At 43.3% G+C, this 17,469-nt stretch overlaps 2 protein-coding genes across 9 annotated transcripts; one reads left to right on the forward strand and one right to left on the reverse strand.

Moving 5' to 3' along the window:
• The first annotated feature begins 82 nt into the window (after positions 1–82).
• On the forward strand, positions 83–4,907 carry foxj2 (forkhead box J2). 4 transcript variants are annotated; one of them, XM_076108802.1, is made up of 11 exons: positions 83–341; positions 579–965; positions 1,077–1,151; positions 1,273–1,350; positions 2,009–2,167; positions 2,243–2,714; positions 2,793–2,948; positions 3,057–3,191; positions 3,737–3,841; positions 3,983–4,072; positions 4,224–4,907. In XM_076108802.1, the coding sequence occupies exons 2-11, from the start codon at positions 648–650 to the stop codon at positions 4,334–4,336; spliced, it is 1,701 nt and encodes a 566-aa protein (XP_075964917.1). In that variant the 5' UTR covers positions 83–341; positions 579–647; the 3' UTR covers positions 4,337–4,907. The 4 variants fall into 4 exon arrangements, with proteins under 4 accessions (XP_075964917.1, XP_075964918.1, XP_075964915.1 ...); XM_076108803.1 differs by having other exon boundaries at positions 3,057–3,158; XM_076108800.1 differs by having other exon boundaries at positions 3,737–4,072.
• Positions 4,730–15,949, reverse strand: epn1a (epsin 1a). Of its 5 annotated transcripts, XM_076108795.1 has the most exons (14): positions 15,873–15,912; positions 14,811–14,911; positions 13,175–13,335; positions 12,781–12,882; positions 12,235–12,393; positions 11,839–11,967; positions 11,376–11,505; positions 11,048–11,205; positions 10,767–10,838; positions 9,296–9,379; positions 8,380–8,668; positions 7,599–7,763; positions 7,121–7,366; positions 4,730–6,584 (listed from the first exon to the last, which is right to left on the reverse strand). In XM_076108795.1, the coding sequence occupies exons 4-14, from the start codon at positions 12,847–12,849 to the stop codon at positions 6,148–6,150; spliced, it is 1,938 nt and encodes a 645-aa protein (XP_075964910.1). In that variant the 5' UTR covers positions 12,850–12,882; positions 13,175–13,335; positions 14,811–14,911; positions 15,873–15,912; the 3' UTR covers positions 4,730–6,147. The 5 variants fall into 5 exon arrangements, with proteins under 5 accessions (XP_075964910.1, XP_075964912.1, XP_075964909.1 ...); XM_076108797.1 differs by lacking the exon at positions 14,811–14,911 and having other exon boundaries at positions 11,385–11,505; positions 15,873–15,949; XM_076108794.1 differs by lacking the exon at positions 14,811–14,911 and having other exon boundaries at positions 15,873–15,949.
• Positions 15,950–17,469: the final 1,520 nt, after the last annotated feature.

Raw genomic sequence — 17,469 nt, forward strand, 5'->3', positions numbered from 1 at the left:
AGCAGCTGAAGAGGAGGGACCAGCTCCCAGAGGCGGGAGCAGAGAGTGATGTCACAAAGAGGGAGGGGTGAGTGACGTAATTCTGGTAAAGTCTGAAAGGGAGGGGAAGGAGAGAGGGAGAGAAAAAGGAAGCTCTCCGGTAAGTTTTTGTGTGTATTTATCCAAAACACAAAGTTTCACAAACCAAAGGTGTGACTGGAGGCCTTGCGTGGGGATCAACATGCTGAAGAGCGAGAGCTGAAGGGAAGGACGGACACCAGTTCGTCAGCAGTTGAGCACAGCTGATGACGTCAAATATTTACAGTTTTGAAGGCCTTGGGCCTCGACAGACTATAAAAACGGTAAGCAAGTCACTCTTCTTCCCCGGAAAATAGATAGGAAGTGTGGATGAAATGGCCACTCGTAGATGCTGTCACATTCATCCAATGTCTGCTTGTGAGCGGATAGTTTCCACAGCAGCACAGTGTCTGAACTTGTTGGGTGGAAGTACAGGAACCTAATGGTTGACAGTGTTGCATTACAGGCAGAGGGGGAATCTACTAAAGCCTTTCTCTGTGTGCGTGTGTGTGTGTCCAAAGTAAACGGACGTGTTGCTCCAGAGCTTCCTCTCCGGATCCCTCAGACCCCGGACAGAGAAAGGAGCGACCATGTCCTCTGAACTGAACTCCAGTCTCACCAGTATTGACTGGCTGCCTCAGCTGGGAATCAGCAGCCTGCGCTCGGGGAAAGAGAGAGGAGGAGGCGAGAGGGACAAGAAAAAAGACAGAGGGAGGGAGAGAGGAGACTTACCCTCTCTACCGGACCCCTCCCATTCCAACTACAAAGGGAAACCCCCCCACAGCTATGCCACTCTCATCGCAATGGCAATAGCAGCTGCACCTGAAGGGAAGTTGAGTTTGAATGACATCTACACCTGGATCAGTGACACGTTTCCCTACTACAGCAGAGCTGGCCGCGGATGGAAAGTAAGTACTAGTTACTAAAGTATAAGTTTAGAGTTCTTGGTTTGGTAATTTGTAACCAATATTAATATTGGCTGGTGCACGACTGACTTATTACAACACTTTGTTTAACAGAACTCCATTCGGCACAATCTGTCCCTTAATAAGTGCTTCAGGAAAGTTCCTCGGCCACAGAGTGACCCCGGCAAGGTGAACTACTTTTTATAAACTTTTTATTTTGTGACATTGTAAGCATATATGTGCTGCTTGCATCATGTGAGATGGATTGCTTCAAAGAGAGTAAAGCTGGACACTTGTATTGTATTTGTAGGGTTCCTATTGGACGACGGATGGACCAGCAGAGGCGAATCAAGTGAGGGCACTTAAGCGTCCCTATCCAGAGGAGGATGTATGTGGTTTGATATGACTCACTCATTAACTAGCAAACCTATATTCTTCAAGTGCAAAATACCCAAAAGTGTAGGGAAACCACAAAAAGTATATTCTGGCATTTTATCCCCATATTTAAATGTTTACTGCACAACACTCACCTGACTGCTGTAATTAGTAGTCTCTTTTAATTCTGATTTTAAACTAAAAACGTGCTATAATGACACTTAACACCAGTTTTCGATAACAGTTTTTCCTGATAACAATTTACTTTGAAGGGTCAGTTCAACAAACAAACTGGTTTTGGTTTTACTTTGTCCAGGTTTTGAGAACACATGAGATTCTGTGCATCCAGCGCAGTGAAATGATAAATTAAATTTAATGCTTACAGCATTTAAGATTTAAAATTCAACAATGTCTTTCCAGAAAAACTGTCTTGGTTAATCTTGATAATGTGCAGTCAGCAGTTTGAGTAAGAGCTACTTTATATGAAGAAATTGTTAGCATTCACTTACATTGCATATAAAAGCATGGCTACATGAAAAAAAATATTTCTGTATTATAATTAATAACAATAATAATAATTTTGGGTGGACCAACACTTCTAAAGTATTGCTTTGCTATTGGATTTTAATACCTTTTCTACCTTTACAAATCGTAACGCTTTGCTGTTCCAGGTTCCTCAAACACCGGCGACACAAGCCGAGCGAAGAGCTCCTCCTCACCAACCGGCCTCCCACACAGACCACCACCTTCTTCACATAGAGCAGCTGGGAGCCCTCCAGCAGCAGCAGCAGCCCCCCCGCACTGCCTCCCTCTCTCCTCCCCCATGCAAGGTAGAGTCACGTTCTCCCCTCTTCATCACAGTGCAGCAGGGCTGCAGCATCTAATCTCGTGTGTTATCTTCACAGCAAGCGTCCCCCTACATGCCGAGCTCCGTGTCCACTCCCCCCGTCCATCATCAATCTGTCTCTCCTTCGGCTGGGTTCAAACCCGCTGCCTCCACGTATTCCATCAACTCCTTCCCACCTCGCCATCCATCCGGCCCCACTTTTTCTATTCCCGCTGCCTCTGCTACACCTCTGTCTGCTGCCAACATGTGCTCTCCAGCGGCTCCCTCTTTCTCCGACGCCACTCTGTCCTTTCCTAGTTCAGTATCTGTTCCCACTTTCTCCTGCGCTCCTAACTCGGTGCCTGTGTCTGTTTGCACTGGGACAGGACCGACTCTTTCGTCTCCGTCTGTTGCTGCCCCTCCTGTTGTCTCTTTAAACCCCTCCACTGATCCTCCACTGCGGTTCACCTTCGATGAGATGAACTTACCGGACTTGTATGCGTCTTTCAAGTCTCTCTTCAAGACCATGCGGGAGAGGGGAGGCTCACAGTGTAAGTACTTTGTGTTTATTAACACGTTACATTAAACACGTGGACGGTTCTTTTATGCTTCTTTTATGCTCTTTCCAGCGGATGCTGCTCCTCTGGCTGTTCTGAACAATGACTCTACTCAACTTCACACTCCGACTCTGCTCCCAATGTCTCCTCACCCTGCACCATCAGCACCACCCCCAACAGCTCCAACAGCTGGACACCCTCCTCAGACAGAGCGCATTCCACAATACAGTGAGTCTCATATTAAGCCCAGAAAAGCTTGTATTTGAATTAAAAGCAGCAACACGACACAGGAAATATCACTGCTTTCTAAAGTTGCCTTCCTCCCTTCCACTTTAGCGGTGCCAGCTGACTGGTTCATTAACCCAGAGTCTCTGAAGGAGAGCTTCCGCATTGCCAGCAATCTAGACTGGGCAAACATAGACCTCTCTGGTCACCCAGGTCTGTGCTGTTTACCAGAGTCTTGTTCAAAGGGTCGGTTCACAAAATCACATATTCTCTCACCTCTGAGGGCTGTTTGGGTTTTATCTGCTGAGGTTTTGAGATATTTTTTATATGGTTATACAGAACACTCATAAGACTGAATATTAGACTCATGAATACAAGAGCTGAAATGTTAAGTCCATCAGGCAAAATTAAAGAAGTATTTTTCAATCATTGATTAATCGTTTTTATAGTAAAAACAGCAAATATTTTCTTCTGAAATATGAAGATGTTATGCTTTGATTTTGTTTGTGATAGCAAACAGAATATCTTTGGATTATCAACAGATAAAAATGAAGACTATCTTCACAGCTAGATGTCACTTTAACAACATGTTTTGTCATTTGCAGCTAAAGTAACAGCTTTTACACACATTTTATGAGCCAGAATGTGTAATTGGTGGCAGATAATGAAATAATAAATAACGTGATTATTGAGATCTTTGCAAAAGGATAGGAATGTTGAGTACAAACATCTGTATTTTTTAAACATTTACCCTTTTTTTGTACTGAAAGGCCCTCACTTTCTGTCACTAGACCTGCTGGAGAGCATGCGGCAGGCGGAGCTCAGCGATTGGGCCCTGGACCCGGCGCTCTTCACCTCCCTCTGCGACTCTCTGAATCGCGTCTTCACTCACAGAGGCATGATCACATCCGGGAATAACTCCCCACTAGCCCTCGGTGCACCTCACTCCTTACAGGTCCCACCGTTCACGTCCAATCCTCCCCCTCCTACCCTCGCCAGCCTCACTCACCCCTCACCCCTCCCTTACTCTCCCATAGTTCACCCCGCCAGTGGAGTGCAGCCGCCCCGGAGGGCTCTGCACATGCAGGGACAGGGCCTTCAGAGACCACAGCCCGCAAACACAGCCGGTAAGACCCAAACCCTCATCTTCAAAAACAGGATTTTAGTTGTTTTTTTTTACTTTCAGAATGTAAAGGAGAAGTTATTTAAATAGACATCTATTCCTCACTTCCTTTTTGTTGTGTGCTACCTTAGTCAACGTTTCTCTTTCTGTCTCAGCTGTGATGCAGCCTCAGTCTATGACACCACGACAGCGTCCTCCATTAGTGAGTCTGCACAGCAACAGTGATGAGATCCAGGATGACTTTGACTGGGATTCTCTGCTCGGTTGACCCGCGCCGCCTGCGTGGAGAAATGATTACGACAGAACTTTTCAGAGAAATGTGGCGGCTTCACTAAACTCTATGCGGAGGCTGCATCACTTGGAGCTTCTCAGAGAGACAGTTTTGGGATCAAGTTGGTCACAAATGACTGAACGCTGTATTACAAGGTGGAAAAAGTTGTACAATTTTTCACCTTTATTCAAATTCATACGCTGTAATAACATTTAGCTTTTCTTCTGCAGGTAATTGGCAGGGTGGTTTTTTCTGTTGGATGTCAGATTTATAAACATGTTCACAAAAGAAAATAAAGTGTAAAATTATTTGTGTCACATTAACAGAAACAAATAAATGTGATTTAGACATTAACTACAGAGCAAGCATGAACCAAGCCAAACACACACACACCCTGTGTTTTTGTTTTATTTCATAAATTCCTTTTGATTTTTTTCCATTTTACTTCTCAAATGTGAATGTTCAGTCATCACCACACAAAATTCAACCTTACCCGATAAAAGAGATATTTTTTCTTGTTGATATAAAATAACAAATTCATCAAACTAAATTAAAAGAACAGCATGGAGCATGTCGTCAAGTCCCATTTTTTTTTTCTTCCTTTCCTTTGTTGAAACAATTGTCTTTTTTTTCCCTCCTCCCTGAAGGAACGAGAGATGAAACAAGTGGACAGTGGTGCTCTGGGACACCTGGACACCAGGGATCCCATTTGAAATGTGATTGGAAAAAACTAATGCTTCTGATTAACGAAACTAAAATATTGTGAACTATGATTGGCAGAGAAATGTGTGACCCTTGTGATACCTCATTTGAAATCCCAACATTACATAGTATTTATACAAGTGACAATTTTTAAAAACAAAAATAATGGATGTCATTTCTTCCTTTCTGAGTCACTGAAATAAGGTCTGACACAGGAGAAAATTGGAGACATATATTGATAGATTTACACAGAAACAGGCATTTGCACTATTGCATTCTCACAAATAAGCATTCATATTCTCATTCGCACATTGCTGCAAACACACATTCAACAAACACACGTCACAGCTCTCTTTTCAGTTTTCTACAATAATAATAATTAAAAAAAAATAAGCATTTGATTTAAATGGCATCGTGTGATTTTCCTTGTTTATTTGTTCCCAAAAAAAATTTGGAAAAAAATAAATTAATTTCAACATTAAATTAAATTAAAAGTGAAATAGCTGAAACCATTTGACCACATGGTGCCTGAAATGTTAATGCAGGTTTTTCAGTCCGTCTGGAGTCAAAATGATCCTTCATGCACTCGCTTCATTTCAGTGATTCAGTGTTCGTCTTCATTCCAGAGGCAGAGAAGAGGAAGAGGCGGGTACAGTTTCTCTGTTCAGTTTGTTAGTGGCTATGTCCCGTCTCCCTCCACCTCTCTCAGTGCAGTAATATTACAACAGAGTAGAGTGACACTATTAAAGAAGCCTCCTGCTCTCACGGACTTACCTTCATCTCAAGATAGGACTGAAACAAACATGACATGAAGACACGATACAGAACAGGATTAAAACAAAATAAATAGACTTCAATTTCCCGCCCACAAACAACCCATACTGAAATGAAAGGAACGAAATGTGGTAAATTATTCTGAAATAAAATAGTGCTTTTTAAGGAAAAGATAAACTGAATTTTTTCTTTTTTCTTTTTTTCTTTAAATATAGAGATGTACACATTTTTTTCTTTTTGGACACAAATTGTGTTGAGGGGGGTGAATGAGGGGGGCAGCAGGTACGACAGAGGAGGTTGAAACGGGTGAGCAGAGTAGTGGTGACACTTCCTCAAAGGAGAAAGGGGTTGGTGCTCGCTCCCGTCGTTCCTCCACCTCCCATCACTCCTCCTGTTCCAGTGGGCCCACCCAAAATCAGCTGAGGAGGTGCTGCGGGCCCCAACAGAGCCGAGCCTGGGGGGGCCATTGGCGAGAGCCCGCTGTAGGGCATGCCCATGGGGCTGGACTGCATCATGCCCAGGCTCATTCCCCCCATACCCACACTCATTGGCCCCAGGCCCATTCCTGGTTGCACCATGCCCAGCATGGGGTTGGGAGGCACGGGACTGGAGCGGAGGCCGCTCAGGCCAAGTGATGAGGGCTGAGGTGAGATGGAGGTCATGGGTGGAGCCACGCCGAAAGGGTTGGAGGAGGCCGGTGTTGGAGAAACCCCCCGACTGGAAATGGTGCTGCCTGGAGTCACTGCCATGCCAGGAGCAGGAGATGAGCCTGAGAGTCAGAGGTGACAGTTAGGCAACACAAAAGAGTCTTTTGATATCTGCCAGTACATTATGTTAAACAGATTTTATCTCTCTCCATCAATGTTTTCAGATCTGGAAACGACAACATGTCGGTTAATTGATTAGTTAACAAACTGAAAATGAATCACAAAATATTCTGATAATCAAAATGCTAAAAACATTCATTAGTTTCCGCTTCTAAAGTGTGAATATTTATGCGACTGTAAGCTGAATATGACTGTAGGAGCCATGAATGTGATTTGTGTTTGAGTGAAATATGCCTCTGAGCACTCGTGGTGTATGGTACAGGCCGAGGACATGAATTTTCACTTTCCTGCGGCTCCAGAAAACGTGAGTATAGTTTCTCTCCAACATTCTTGTTGTCTGTTAATCGTTTGCTTTTGATTTGGGGTGTTCGGAAGAACCCCGTTTGTTTTCGCCAAACTCTCTCCATACTTGTGAGTTAATGGCAGTGCATTGTGGGACGAGACATTTAATTAGATCTTCACCACAGCTGTCACTAACCTGTGTTCTGGAGGAAGGGGTTGTGTGCAGAAGAGGACGAGATGATGGAAGGAGGCGGCGGCTGTTTGGGTTTGGGTTTAGACGACAACAGGGAATCCAGATCCACCAGCGCTGCGTTGGGGCCGAGGAAGGACTCGGGAGTCTTACGAACAGGAAGTGAAGGACCAAGAGATGAGAGGTCAAAGGGCACCGGTGAGCCTGTGCTGTCATAGCCTGTTGCTGGGGACCCTCGTCGCTCTGGGTCTCCTGAGGAGGAAGAGGAGGGTGAATAGAAACAATAAATCATAATACAAAAAAAACACAATATAGAACTGCATTACAACAGATACTAGACAAGGATGAAATGTAGGACAAGACAACTGTTGTGTGCATGCAATTGGAAATTTGTGTGTGATGTAAAATCCCTTTTTTTTTTTTTTTAAGTGTGTACCAGTACCTCAGTGTTTGTGGGTCTGTGTAGCTTTAAGTGTGAATGTACCTGTGCCATTTGTGTGTTTGGCGGTGCCACTCCAGATGTCAGAGGTGACAGGGTCAGAGACAAGGACAGGCCCGTCCCTTGCCCAGGGGTCTACTGGCCCCCCCGAGGAGGACGTGCTGGGTGGCACTGGGGGACCCCAGGGGTCGGCACTGGGGGGGGTCACAGCTACAGGGGAGGGGAGGGGAGGAGGAGACGCAGGGGAAGGGGAGGGTTAACACCACACCGTACATTTACAATCCACAACAAAGTAGGGAGCTGGGCTGGGTTCCAACACTGGTGTTTCTCTCCTTGACCTCTGCGGTCCCACTAACTTGACAAGGACAGGTGAGAGCAGATTGTTCTGTAGCTGTCCACCATGTTACTGTCACCCACTCAATATCTGAAGCTCAGTGGAGGTAAAGGAGAGATGATAAGCAGCTACCCAATTCATGAAAAAGGCACAAAAGGGTGAGAGAAGAGACCGCTCTGGTTGAGACACAGCCAGTCAGTCCTGAGTAGAAACAAGAGGATACAAATCCCTGCTTTAGACACAGAGGGAGAATGGATTTAGCATGCTTGCTTTCCTCGTCACAAACTGAAAGCATGCGAGTGTGTAAGATACGACAGCATGGTGACATGAGAGAAAATGGAACATGACAGGAAATGGAACGGTAGCGTGAAGAGGAGTAAAGGTCGAGAGGTCTTCACATCCTCTTTGATCATCAGAGCAGGACACACTTCTGCTTTGATTCCCACAAACCTGCAGGGTTGATGTGCGACCAGTGTTGTTGTAGCTGCTTACCCGAGCTGCCCCAGGGGTCGACGTTGTTAACCCGGTTGGACGTCTCTCCCCAGGGGTCCGGGGGAGGGGCTATAGTGGGTGGGGCTCCCCCACCCCAGGGGTCAGAACTTGTAGGAGATGTGGGTGACGCTACGCCCCACGGGTCTGCGGGGGCTGCGCCCCACGGACCTGAGGCAGCAGGGGCAGGAACTGTCAGGGGAGGCGAAGGGCCGGCAGAGCACACAGTGGCGGCGGCGGCGGCACCGGAGGCCCCCCAGGGGTCCGCGGCACTCAGTTCCATCAGAGCCCCCTGCGAAAGAGAACATATTATGGACTAATGTTCCTACAGCGGTATTTAGGAAATTCACAAATCAGAGAATTAGAAGGAGACAGAATTGCAGACCAGACATGCATACTTCAAATAGATACTAAAAAAACTGCTGACAATACATTCTTGGTTCCTTGTCTGTGCAGTGTCAATGTTGACAAAACTACCACAAGAGTTCTATGATTTAGTTCTGCAGTATGTAGACATGTATACAGTCACAAACACTCATTTTTAAGGTTTGAGGGTAATCTGCAATCAGCACAGAGACATTTGTTTCTGCAGATATTTCAAGCCCTAGATTGAGACTGAACTAAGCTAGTTTATCATGCAAGTTCAAGAATCTTAAAGTTTGACCAAATTTAAAACAAAAAGTTGAAATCAGTATCAAACCCCAAAAAGGATACAGGCAATCAGAATATACCTCACCCGTTGGGCAGGATATTTAAATGAGGACAGCTTTTACACATTGACGAGTGATTGTGATATCTTCCACATTGGCAATGTCTGTAACACGGATGGTACGTGTGCTCCTTTATCTATTCAACTGAACATGCTGTCGTTATGAATATTACCACTGCCGTTATTATTATATTATTATTCCACACATACCTCCTCAGGCTTAGCTTTCGCCCTCCTGCTCTCCTCGAGGGCCATCTGCAGTCTCAGATCATCACCTCTACGCAGTCGCTCTTCCTGCCAATCAGACATACTGATGTCAGCAACCTGAGACACACAACCTCGGAAAGCACACCACAGGTACAGATTTAGGATCAGTTTACAACTCCACGATTTAAGTCTGAATTGTTGGGAGGGGAAACTGAAAACCTGATCTTCAAATCATCGTCTTCAGTCAACGGAAAATGAAGAGAAATCAACCAATCACGGCATTATCTATGAGTTTGAAATTTTCAGTTTTCCACAAAACATGATCAAATCAGATGATGCTCGCTTCACAAAGAAAATAAGCTGATCCAGAACTGCGGTGACATGGCTACCCAAAATAAAACTGAGCTGTAGAAGTGTTGTGGCGAGGTTTAGACATGGATAGGATCTGAACCATCACAAACTGAATACTGAGGTTTAAATGCAGTTTCAACCAACAGGTTACTGTAGGGGCAGGGACAGCTACAAAGCAGCTGTGCTTAGTTCACTTGCTGACATGCTATTGGCTGATTTTAATCCGTTTGTGCTCCTCGTGGTTCACTTGCTCATAATGCTCTGGATTAGGAAAAAGTACCAGTCACTTAGCTAAACCCAGTCGAGCACAGAAAGTTACAATAAAGAAAAGGAGTGGAATTGAATCCATTAAAAGAAAAAGGCCTCTATTACCTCTTGCAGATCCCCCCAGGACATCCCTACCAAATACCACCGTTTATCCTACCTCTCATCAGGAGGGTTGACTATGAAAACAGCAAACCACTGACTTATCCATGAGGAGACGGCCATCTCTGCTACAGAAATCAAGTCTTACGCATCGTGCCACTCAGGAACAATAACAATGGCATCAACCTTTAAGTGGTGGAGTATGTGCAGGAGTAGTTGATCACTTGCATACAACAGGCTAACACGGTTTGCACTCGGTGAACCCGGTACGAGGAGGTGACAACAGCAGGAGACGGACAGGTGGAAGGAAAGAGTGCATGTTCAAATCAAGACTACAGTTGAATGCATGCTATCAGAGAGGAGGACAGGAAGCAAAGAAGAATCAATTACTTACAAAACAAGCAGTGTGGAATTTAGTCAATTAGGATAAATATTTGCCAATGCCATGCAATCTCAGTTATCCAATTAGCGTTAATGAATTCTTCGGGTGTTCACTTTCGACATGGATTTGATTGATGTTTTACGAGTGAAAACTCCATCATGGAAAGTGACACTACACCAAACTAAATGATTTCAAACAAGTTACTGCAGTCTGATGCAAATTTGTATCTTGAAGGGAGATGACACATGACAAATATGAGCGTAGATTAATTGATTGATCGATGCTTGATGCGTGTTTGAGAAATTCCAATTGACAGAAAGACAGATAGTTGATGACTGGATGGCCAGTCAGCAGGGCACACTCTCTGCCCCTGACCTTTTGTTGCATCTCTTTGCTGAGTGTGATTGCATAGCTGAACTCTGCGTCCTCCAGAGGGTCCTTGCTAGTCTGGGGGAGGTCAGGCATGACACGGTGAGAGCAAAGCTAGATGTATGTTGAGAATAATATCAGTAACATCCCTCCGTGTACACAGGCGGTCCCACATGACTGTACAAACTGCAAACTTAGCTGTAGTTAGTTACAGTTATGCTTTAAAGCTTATCTTAGCAGAGCATTAATGTAGCTGTGCTTGTCTTGAATATGCTGCTTTGTGTTACCTGCTCTGCCTCCTCTTTACTCATGGCTAAGGCCAGCTGGAGCTGCAGGTCTTCCTCCCCGGTGCTCTGTGGCCAGGCCTGCTCAGGGTCTGCCCCTCCAGAGTGGGAGCCCACTGACAGGCTGCCCCCCAGGCTGGGTGCTGAGGGAGCTGAGGAGGCTGGGGCAGAAACAAAAAAAAAGCATATGCGCGGATGAGAGCTTGTATTAGGCTATCAGCCACTTGGAGCTAATGGCCTTTTATGCTACTGTGAGCCCACCTTTCTCTCAGGGTGTAATAATGTAACTTTGGGCATTGGTTGAATCTTTTAAAACATCTATTTTAAGTACCAATCTCACCGCTGGAGGTCTGTGCCATCTTCTCTTTGGTTTTGAGGGCGTGGATCCTCTCCTCTCTTAGTCTCTCTTCATCTTTCAGCAGCGTCACCAGCTGTTTGGCTTTCTCTCGCACGTTCACCCCCTGAAAAAAGACAGGTAGCGGCACACAATCACATGCAGCAGTTTTTTTAAAAGTAAATATTAAATTAACAGACATAATGAATTTAAATTACTAGTGCTGTTTTTACCCTGCACGCCTTATTGTTAGTGTAACAGTTTGTTAACAGTTAACAACCGATAAAAGCTTTACCGGCTGGCTTTGTTTGCACAACAGGTCATAAACTCATTGTAAAATGTCCTTGAATGACTCAGAAGTGGCATGTTTGACAAAGCGCGCCTGCATTCCACAAAAGTGAACCTTACTCGCTAATCACTTTCACTGTGCAGCTTTGTGGACATGGGTGTGTTTTTGTACCTGGTCTTTGCCGTCCCTGTCTATGAACTGAAAGTCCTTGAGCGTCTGGACTGCGTATATGTTCTCTCGGCACTGTTGGGCAACTCGTTCTGAACCGGTCTTGATCAGGTACTCCATAAGAGTCATAGCCTGGTGGGAATATAGATCACAACCAATGACCAACTGTAGAAAAGGTCTGGATAGTTAAGTAGTAGAAATGCAAAAATTAAAGCAGTTTGTGGGCTGTTAGAATCCACATCATTTCCTACACCTATACATTAAACACTCAATAGTTTACTCTGTAGTTGGCAGTAAAGCGACATTTAAGATACTTCTGGAGCATCATCGTCGTCATCCTGCATCCTCAGCGACGGGTGAAGTGTTGCACAACATTTATTCCCAACTTCAAACACAAACCTTGTACACGTGTCTCCAGTTCTTGCCGTGGTCATTGAGGCGCTTCCACACCATGCTCATGATTTCCGAGAAGGCCACAACATTGTATGTCAGATCAGCGATCTCGGACATCAGAGAGCTGCTGGGGCCCCACGGGTCATTGGATGTCGCCTCTCTAACCTGGACGACAACACGGGGAAGGGACAAACTTCAAATCATCCTCCATCCAACCTGTCTGATGAGAATAATTTCGTGCCGATACTTTGTGACATTTGAAATGGTCCGCGATGTTCTGAGTAGCCATGCAAACTCAATAATGACACGAGCCGGAGAGAGAGGCAACCCTAATGAACAGATAATGAGTAGATTTAGCTCATTATGTTTAACCAGGGGAAAGAGTGAGGAGGTGGCTTCCAATTAATATTAGATTATCAGCAGCTACGTTGTGTCATACAGTATGTGCTAAGCAGATACATGGGCTACATTTAAGCCATATGGGGTGTGTGGGTGTAAGAAAAGAAAAAAAAGGAGAAGAAGAAAAGCCAGATAAGCAGAAGGAAACACAACCTTGATTTCAGCCTCTGAATAGTTGTGGACGATGTTCTTTACTTGTCGCCGTAGCGATGAGGTCGACATGGCAACGGTCTGGCCGTCGGTTTCAGTTGCAATCTGAACAGAAGAAGAAGAAGGGTCGTAAAATATAGTTAGGGCAAAACAAACAGCGACACAAGGCACAGAACATTGGTATTTTAAACAAAGACAAAGCGAAAAAAAAACTCTAAAAAGAGTCAAAACGACCAAGAAGAAGTGCATTAAGACAAAAAGTTCAAAAGACGAGAAGATGTATGCAAGTGAAAGAGCCTGGATGAGAGACCTTGAGAAGAACAATCAGTGTGAAAGAGATCATTGTGAAATGTGACTGCTGGTTTGAACAGGGGAAGAGAGACGGCGTCACAAACACCTGTTACACAAGAACGATGCAGAATACGGGTCGCTCCTCTCGGTGTCTTGTGGTTTTCTGGCTTGTGTGCCACTCATTCATGGAGTGCTAGTTCTCAGTTTGTCTGTTTCTTCCAGTGGCAACATTGGGTCCCAAAACCCTCAGGCGCAGGGAGATGAAAACTATGGAGCAAGATTGAGATGAACATTAACAAAGAACCCCGAAACGCACTGAAAGATCACTGCTAAATCACAACAAATAGACAAGAACAGGCTCAAACTTAATACTAGGTCTAATTCTAACAAGCATTAGACAATAAGGACAAAGCAGATAGTCAGCAACAAAATCACATGACCTGTTGCTGATCCACATGCCTAATAGTCTCAGATACAACATATTAGTTATATAATTCATCTTACTTATCAAAAAGTCATGAAGCCCTTTTTATTCTCTTAAGAATAAGAGTTAAGACTCTTCTTGAACTAATAATAATTGTGTTGCTTCTCATACTTCACAAAATAACTATAATGTCACAGCGGGATTCACAAGGAGCAGCATGTTTTAGGAATAAGATATAAACATGGATCCATTTACTTCATTTCAGATGATAAAATTCCATATAATTAGATTGATAACACATCTTGAACTCATATGACCTGGCTGTAGCATCCAGTTGATTGAGAGTTTACATAGAATTAATTACTAGAACACTCCAACAGTGTGGATAAAGACACGGGTCACAACAGTACAGACTTTTTATGCCAATAGATATTATGCAAATATGAACTTCACAGGACAATACGTGCAAACGCATGTCAGAACATACAGTTCAAGCTCCCGTTACTCCTACATTACTTCTATTAGCTTTCAACTAGAGGTTGTGTGTCGAGTGAGCATGTTATAAGCAAAAACTGGATGATAAACAAGTGGGGAAAGAAACATTGTCTTGTGCAATGAACGATGGGTTCTGGTAGCAGGATCTGAATGTGACATTAACATCATGGAGTCCTGTGTGCTACTGGTAGTGGTGTCACGGCATGCGGATGAACGATTTCGTGGCACAATATTGGATCCCTCCGCGAGCATTGTTTGTATTTGATTGCTTACACAGCAGGCTTACTCATTGCTGCTGACCACATGCATCCTTTCACTGACAACAATTTGAATTTTCTCACCAAAATAAAGGTTTAAAATTCTTTTAAAACTTGAACGAGTTCATTATGGTCATAGCAATGTAAAAAGCAACGTACTTTATACCCGTTTCTCATAGATTTAAATACACTCTAACTTACTTTATGCCTGTGTACTGTTTTCAATTTCAAAAAGTAAATTAATTTAATAACAATAATCCAAATGCTTAGAGAATCTATGCATTTGGAAATTACTATTGGTTCAGTTTGTAAATATACTTTGGTAAACCAGACATATGACAAATAGGCTATACTAAGACAACTGTGCTGTATACTTTTAAAGTGTTTTAAAGAAACTCGACATATACAGCATAGCAAGTCAGTGTTTGGATTTGTAGGTCTGACAAATAGGAGACCGTGTTGCATAACTGAACATAAGGCAACTATTGCAAAAGTCAGTCCAGAGACTCCTGGAGCTCTGTATCAAAGTTCAGACACATCAACTAATCTTTGATAAAGGAACATACCGTGCCCTTTGTATCTCAGGTTGTGTCAAATATCTCCACAATCTGTGACAAACATCAGGTGGTTAAATTAACGAAGTTCAATTTCTGCTGCTCTGAAACACCTGAGGGACAAAAAGTACACAATCACTTTATGGTGTAGTGTGACTGACAGAGGCCTCACTTGGATCAGCAGACAGCTAACTAGATTATCAAGGCTAAGAGTTGTCACTAAAGCTAAGCTAACTTATCCCCCCTATCACTTGCATGCACTTGATGTTAAACAGCCCCACGAAGAAGTTACCCACGCCCTGTTCGCACAAACAGATAACGTTAACAATCGACAACAACCGTTAGCGTTCCCTCTCACACCCAACGTTGCCAAGTTAGCTAAAGTAATGTAACATTAAGAAATCAGTCAACTGACGTTATGCTAGCTAACTAGCAACCCGGTAACGTACGTTGGGTGTCACACACACACAGAACCAATGGGTACCCTGACATTATACACAGCTGTCAGAAAATGTGGATGCGGAAAGACAAGTTTTTACGAGCAATTACTAAAGCTAATTAGCCATCAAACGTTATCATCTGGTACTGTTAGCTTACATTAGCCACTTAGCAGTAGAACTCTCCCATTCTCACATAAGCTAATCGAAACAGTTGGCTAGCACTTTGACACCAAAGGTTTGGAGTAAAGTCTGGGTAAAGTATGAAGAGACGTACAGGAGGGTGTAGCTGGGTTCGAACTGGCAGACAAACTAACGTCATTAAATCTAATATTCTCGTCACAACATCGAATCACACCTATTATAAACAGACGTTAAGGTGTATCTGCCAGTTTGACTGGTAAAATAAATCACTTGCTGCTCTCTTGTTGCTGCTAGAAAAGATTAGCAAGCTAGCAGACAGCTAGCTAGCTCCTGCTGGTTAGTTCGCACCAGGACTGCTAAACTGTGCACGCTATAACAAGGACACGTCCTGCTTTTGGACAGAGTTGGATGTACACATTTAAATCAAAAGCCAAAATGTCAAGAAATATTGACGCCACACCACAATAAAACATCCAATCAAATGTGTACTGACCCTGTTGTAGCTTGACTGTACGAGGAGATGGCCGAATTTCCGCTTCCGTTCTCGACTACAGGAAAGACCGCACCCCCTGTAGCTTTGTTTTGCTGTGATGGTAGTAAAAAGACTCATGAATAATTAATAACCATTTTTTAACAGTCAAAATTTAAAAAGTCCAAAAATTTAAATATGTACAAAACGACGTTTTGTTAAAGGTTGAAGCCTTCAAAAGAGCGAGAGGGGGATGCAACGTTTGATTGATTGTCTGGCCTAAATTCCTTATTTCATCCAAATCCACCCACTGTCTATGTAGGGGGAAGACATCACACCCTCGTTCACGCTCTTGAGTATTTTTTTTATAGTTTAAATTGTTAATTTTTGTGTACTTTCATAAAGGCCTATCAGAGGTAAAATGACTGACCTTAATTGGGCCTATAAGAGACATCATTGAGTGTTGAGATATTTTATAGTTTGAAAAACAAAACAAACATTATTTCTGTCTCAATTAATTCATTCTTGACTATTAATTTGTGATAATATATTAAAAGCCTAAAATTGCCCTTCCCTTATTCTGATTTAGGAGACATAACTCATTGCCCGTGGTTCATTATGATATAGTTTTTAAATCTAAACTTTAGATATTGTTAAAATGGTGCCCGAAGTCAAAATGAAACATTATCACTATTGTCGCCATCATTATTGCCCTCGTTAAAATGTGTGTAAGTTATATGCCAGCTGTACTTCAACTGTTCTTTGAGTGAGCATACAGCTTTAAAATCATCCTTTCACACACAGGGCTGTTTCTTGAATTCATGTTTGCCATTCAGGCAATGGAGCTGTAAGTTTCACACATTGTCTTTGCACAAATAGTTATAAACACATCATGTTTATTCAGTCAGTATGACTGCTCATCAAACAAAAGAGCAGGCTGATTGATTATCCTCAGTGGTTTGAAACTAATCTGCAACCGGTAAAATCATATTGAGTCATGCAAAACTGAGCAACATGTATTTCACCTTTAAGTTCAATCTTACACAGCCTTGATTAAATTAAGACCAACCTCGATCCAAAATCACTTTCTGAACTTCATTAATAGGGCATGACACTGTGTGTGGTTTCTCCTCAGTAATGTAATAGCACACACCGTCCACAAAGAGGCATCGTTGAACTAATTCTAACATCAAGTGACCAGAACAACGTCCCTCAGAGTTGCCTTTTAAGTGGATCCATAAATATAACATGGTAAGCCCCGTAGATCAGAACAACACAGTAACAGCTGGGGTGCATGTGTGTTACAAGCTCCCCTTTTATCTTCCAACTCTTTATCCTTTTATCTTTGCCTTCTCTCCAGGGATGAGGGGACTGAAGGAATCATTGCAGCATGACTCAAGCAAACTATATAACTGCAAGGCACTGTTGATCTGCTTTGGAAACACTAATCTCATGAAGACAAACAAACAAATGCAGGCGATAAGAACAGGCATAAAAGCTATTTTGACACGTGTTGCTCCACTGTTATGTCAGAGAGAAACTTTATATTTCCTTTATGTTCACTGCCCTGTTCTGCAGTGTAATATCGAATCAAAAATCTAAATCTCCATGTAAATCTGAA

Source organism: Anarhichas minor, unplaced genomic scaffold (genome assembly GCF_050575085.1).
Source record: "Anarhichas minor isolate MPS153535 unplaced genomic scaffold, ASM5057508v1 ptg000041l, whole genome shotgun sequence".
NCBI classification, from domain to species: Eukaryota; Metazoa; Chordata; class Actinopteri; order Perciformes; family Anarhichadidae; genus Anarhichas; species Anarhichas minor.

Bases quoted from the DNA above. Each gene is read 5' to 3' on its own strand.
- foxj2 (XM_076108800.1), top strand. From the start codon at position 648: ATGTCCTCTGAACTGAACTCCAGTCTCACCAGTATTGACTGGCTGCCT. The intron at 966-1,076 runs GTAAGTACTAGT...TTTGTTTAACAG, and splicing joins GAGCTGGCCGCGGATGGAAA to AACTCCATTCGGCACAATCT. The intron at 2,715-2,792 runs GTAAGTACTTTG...TGCTCTTTCCAG, and splicing joins GGAGAGGGGAGGCTCACAGT to CGGATGCTGCTCCTCTGGCT.
- epn1a (XM_076108794.1), bottom strand. From the start codon at position 12,849: ATGTCGACCTCATCGCTACGGCGACAAGTAAAGAACATCGTCCACAAC. The intron at 12,394-12,780 runs GTTGTGTTTCCT...GTTGTCGTCCAG, and splicing joins ATTCAGAGGCTGAAATCAAG to GTTAGAGAGGCGACATCCAA. The intron at 11,206-11,375 runs GTACTTAAAATA...TTTCTGCCCCAG, and splicing joins GACCTCCAGCGGTGAGATTG to CCTCCTCAGCTCCCTCAGCA.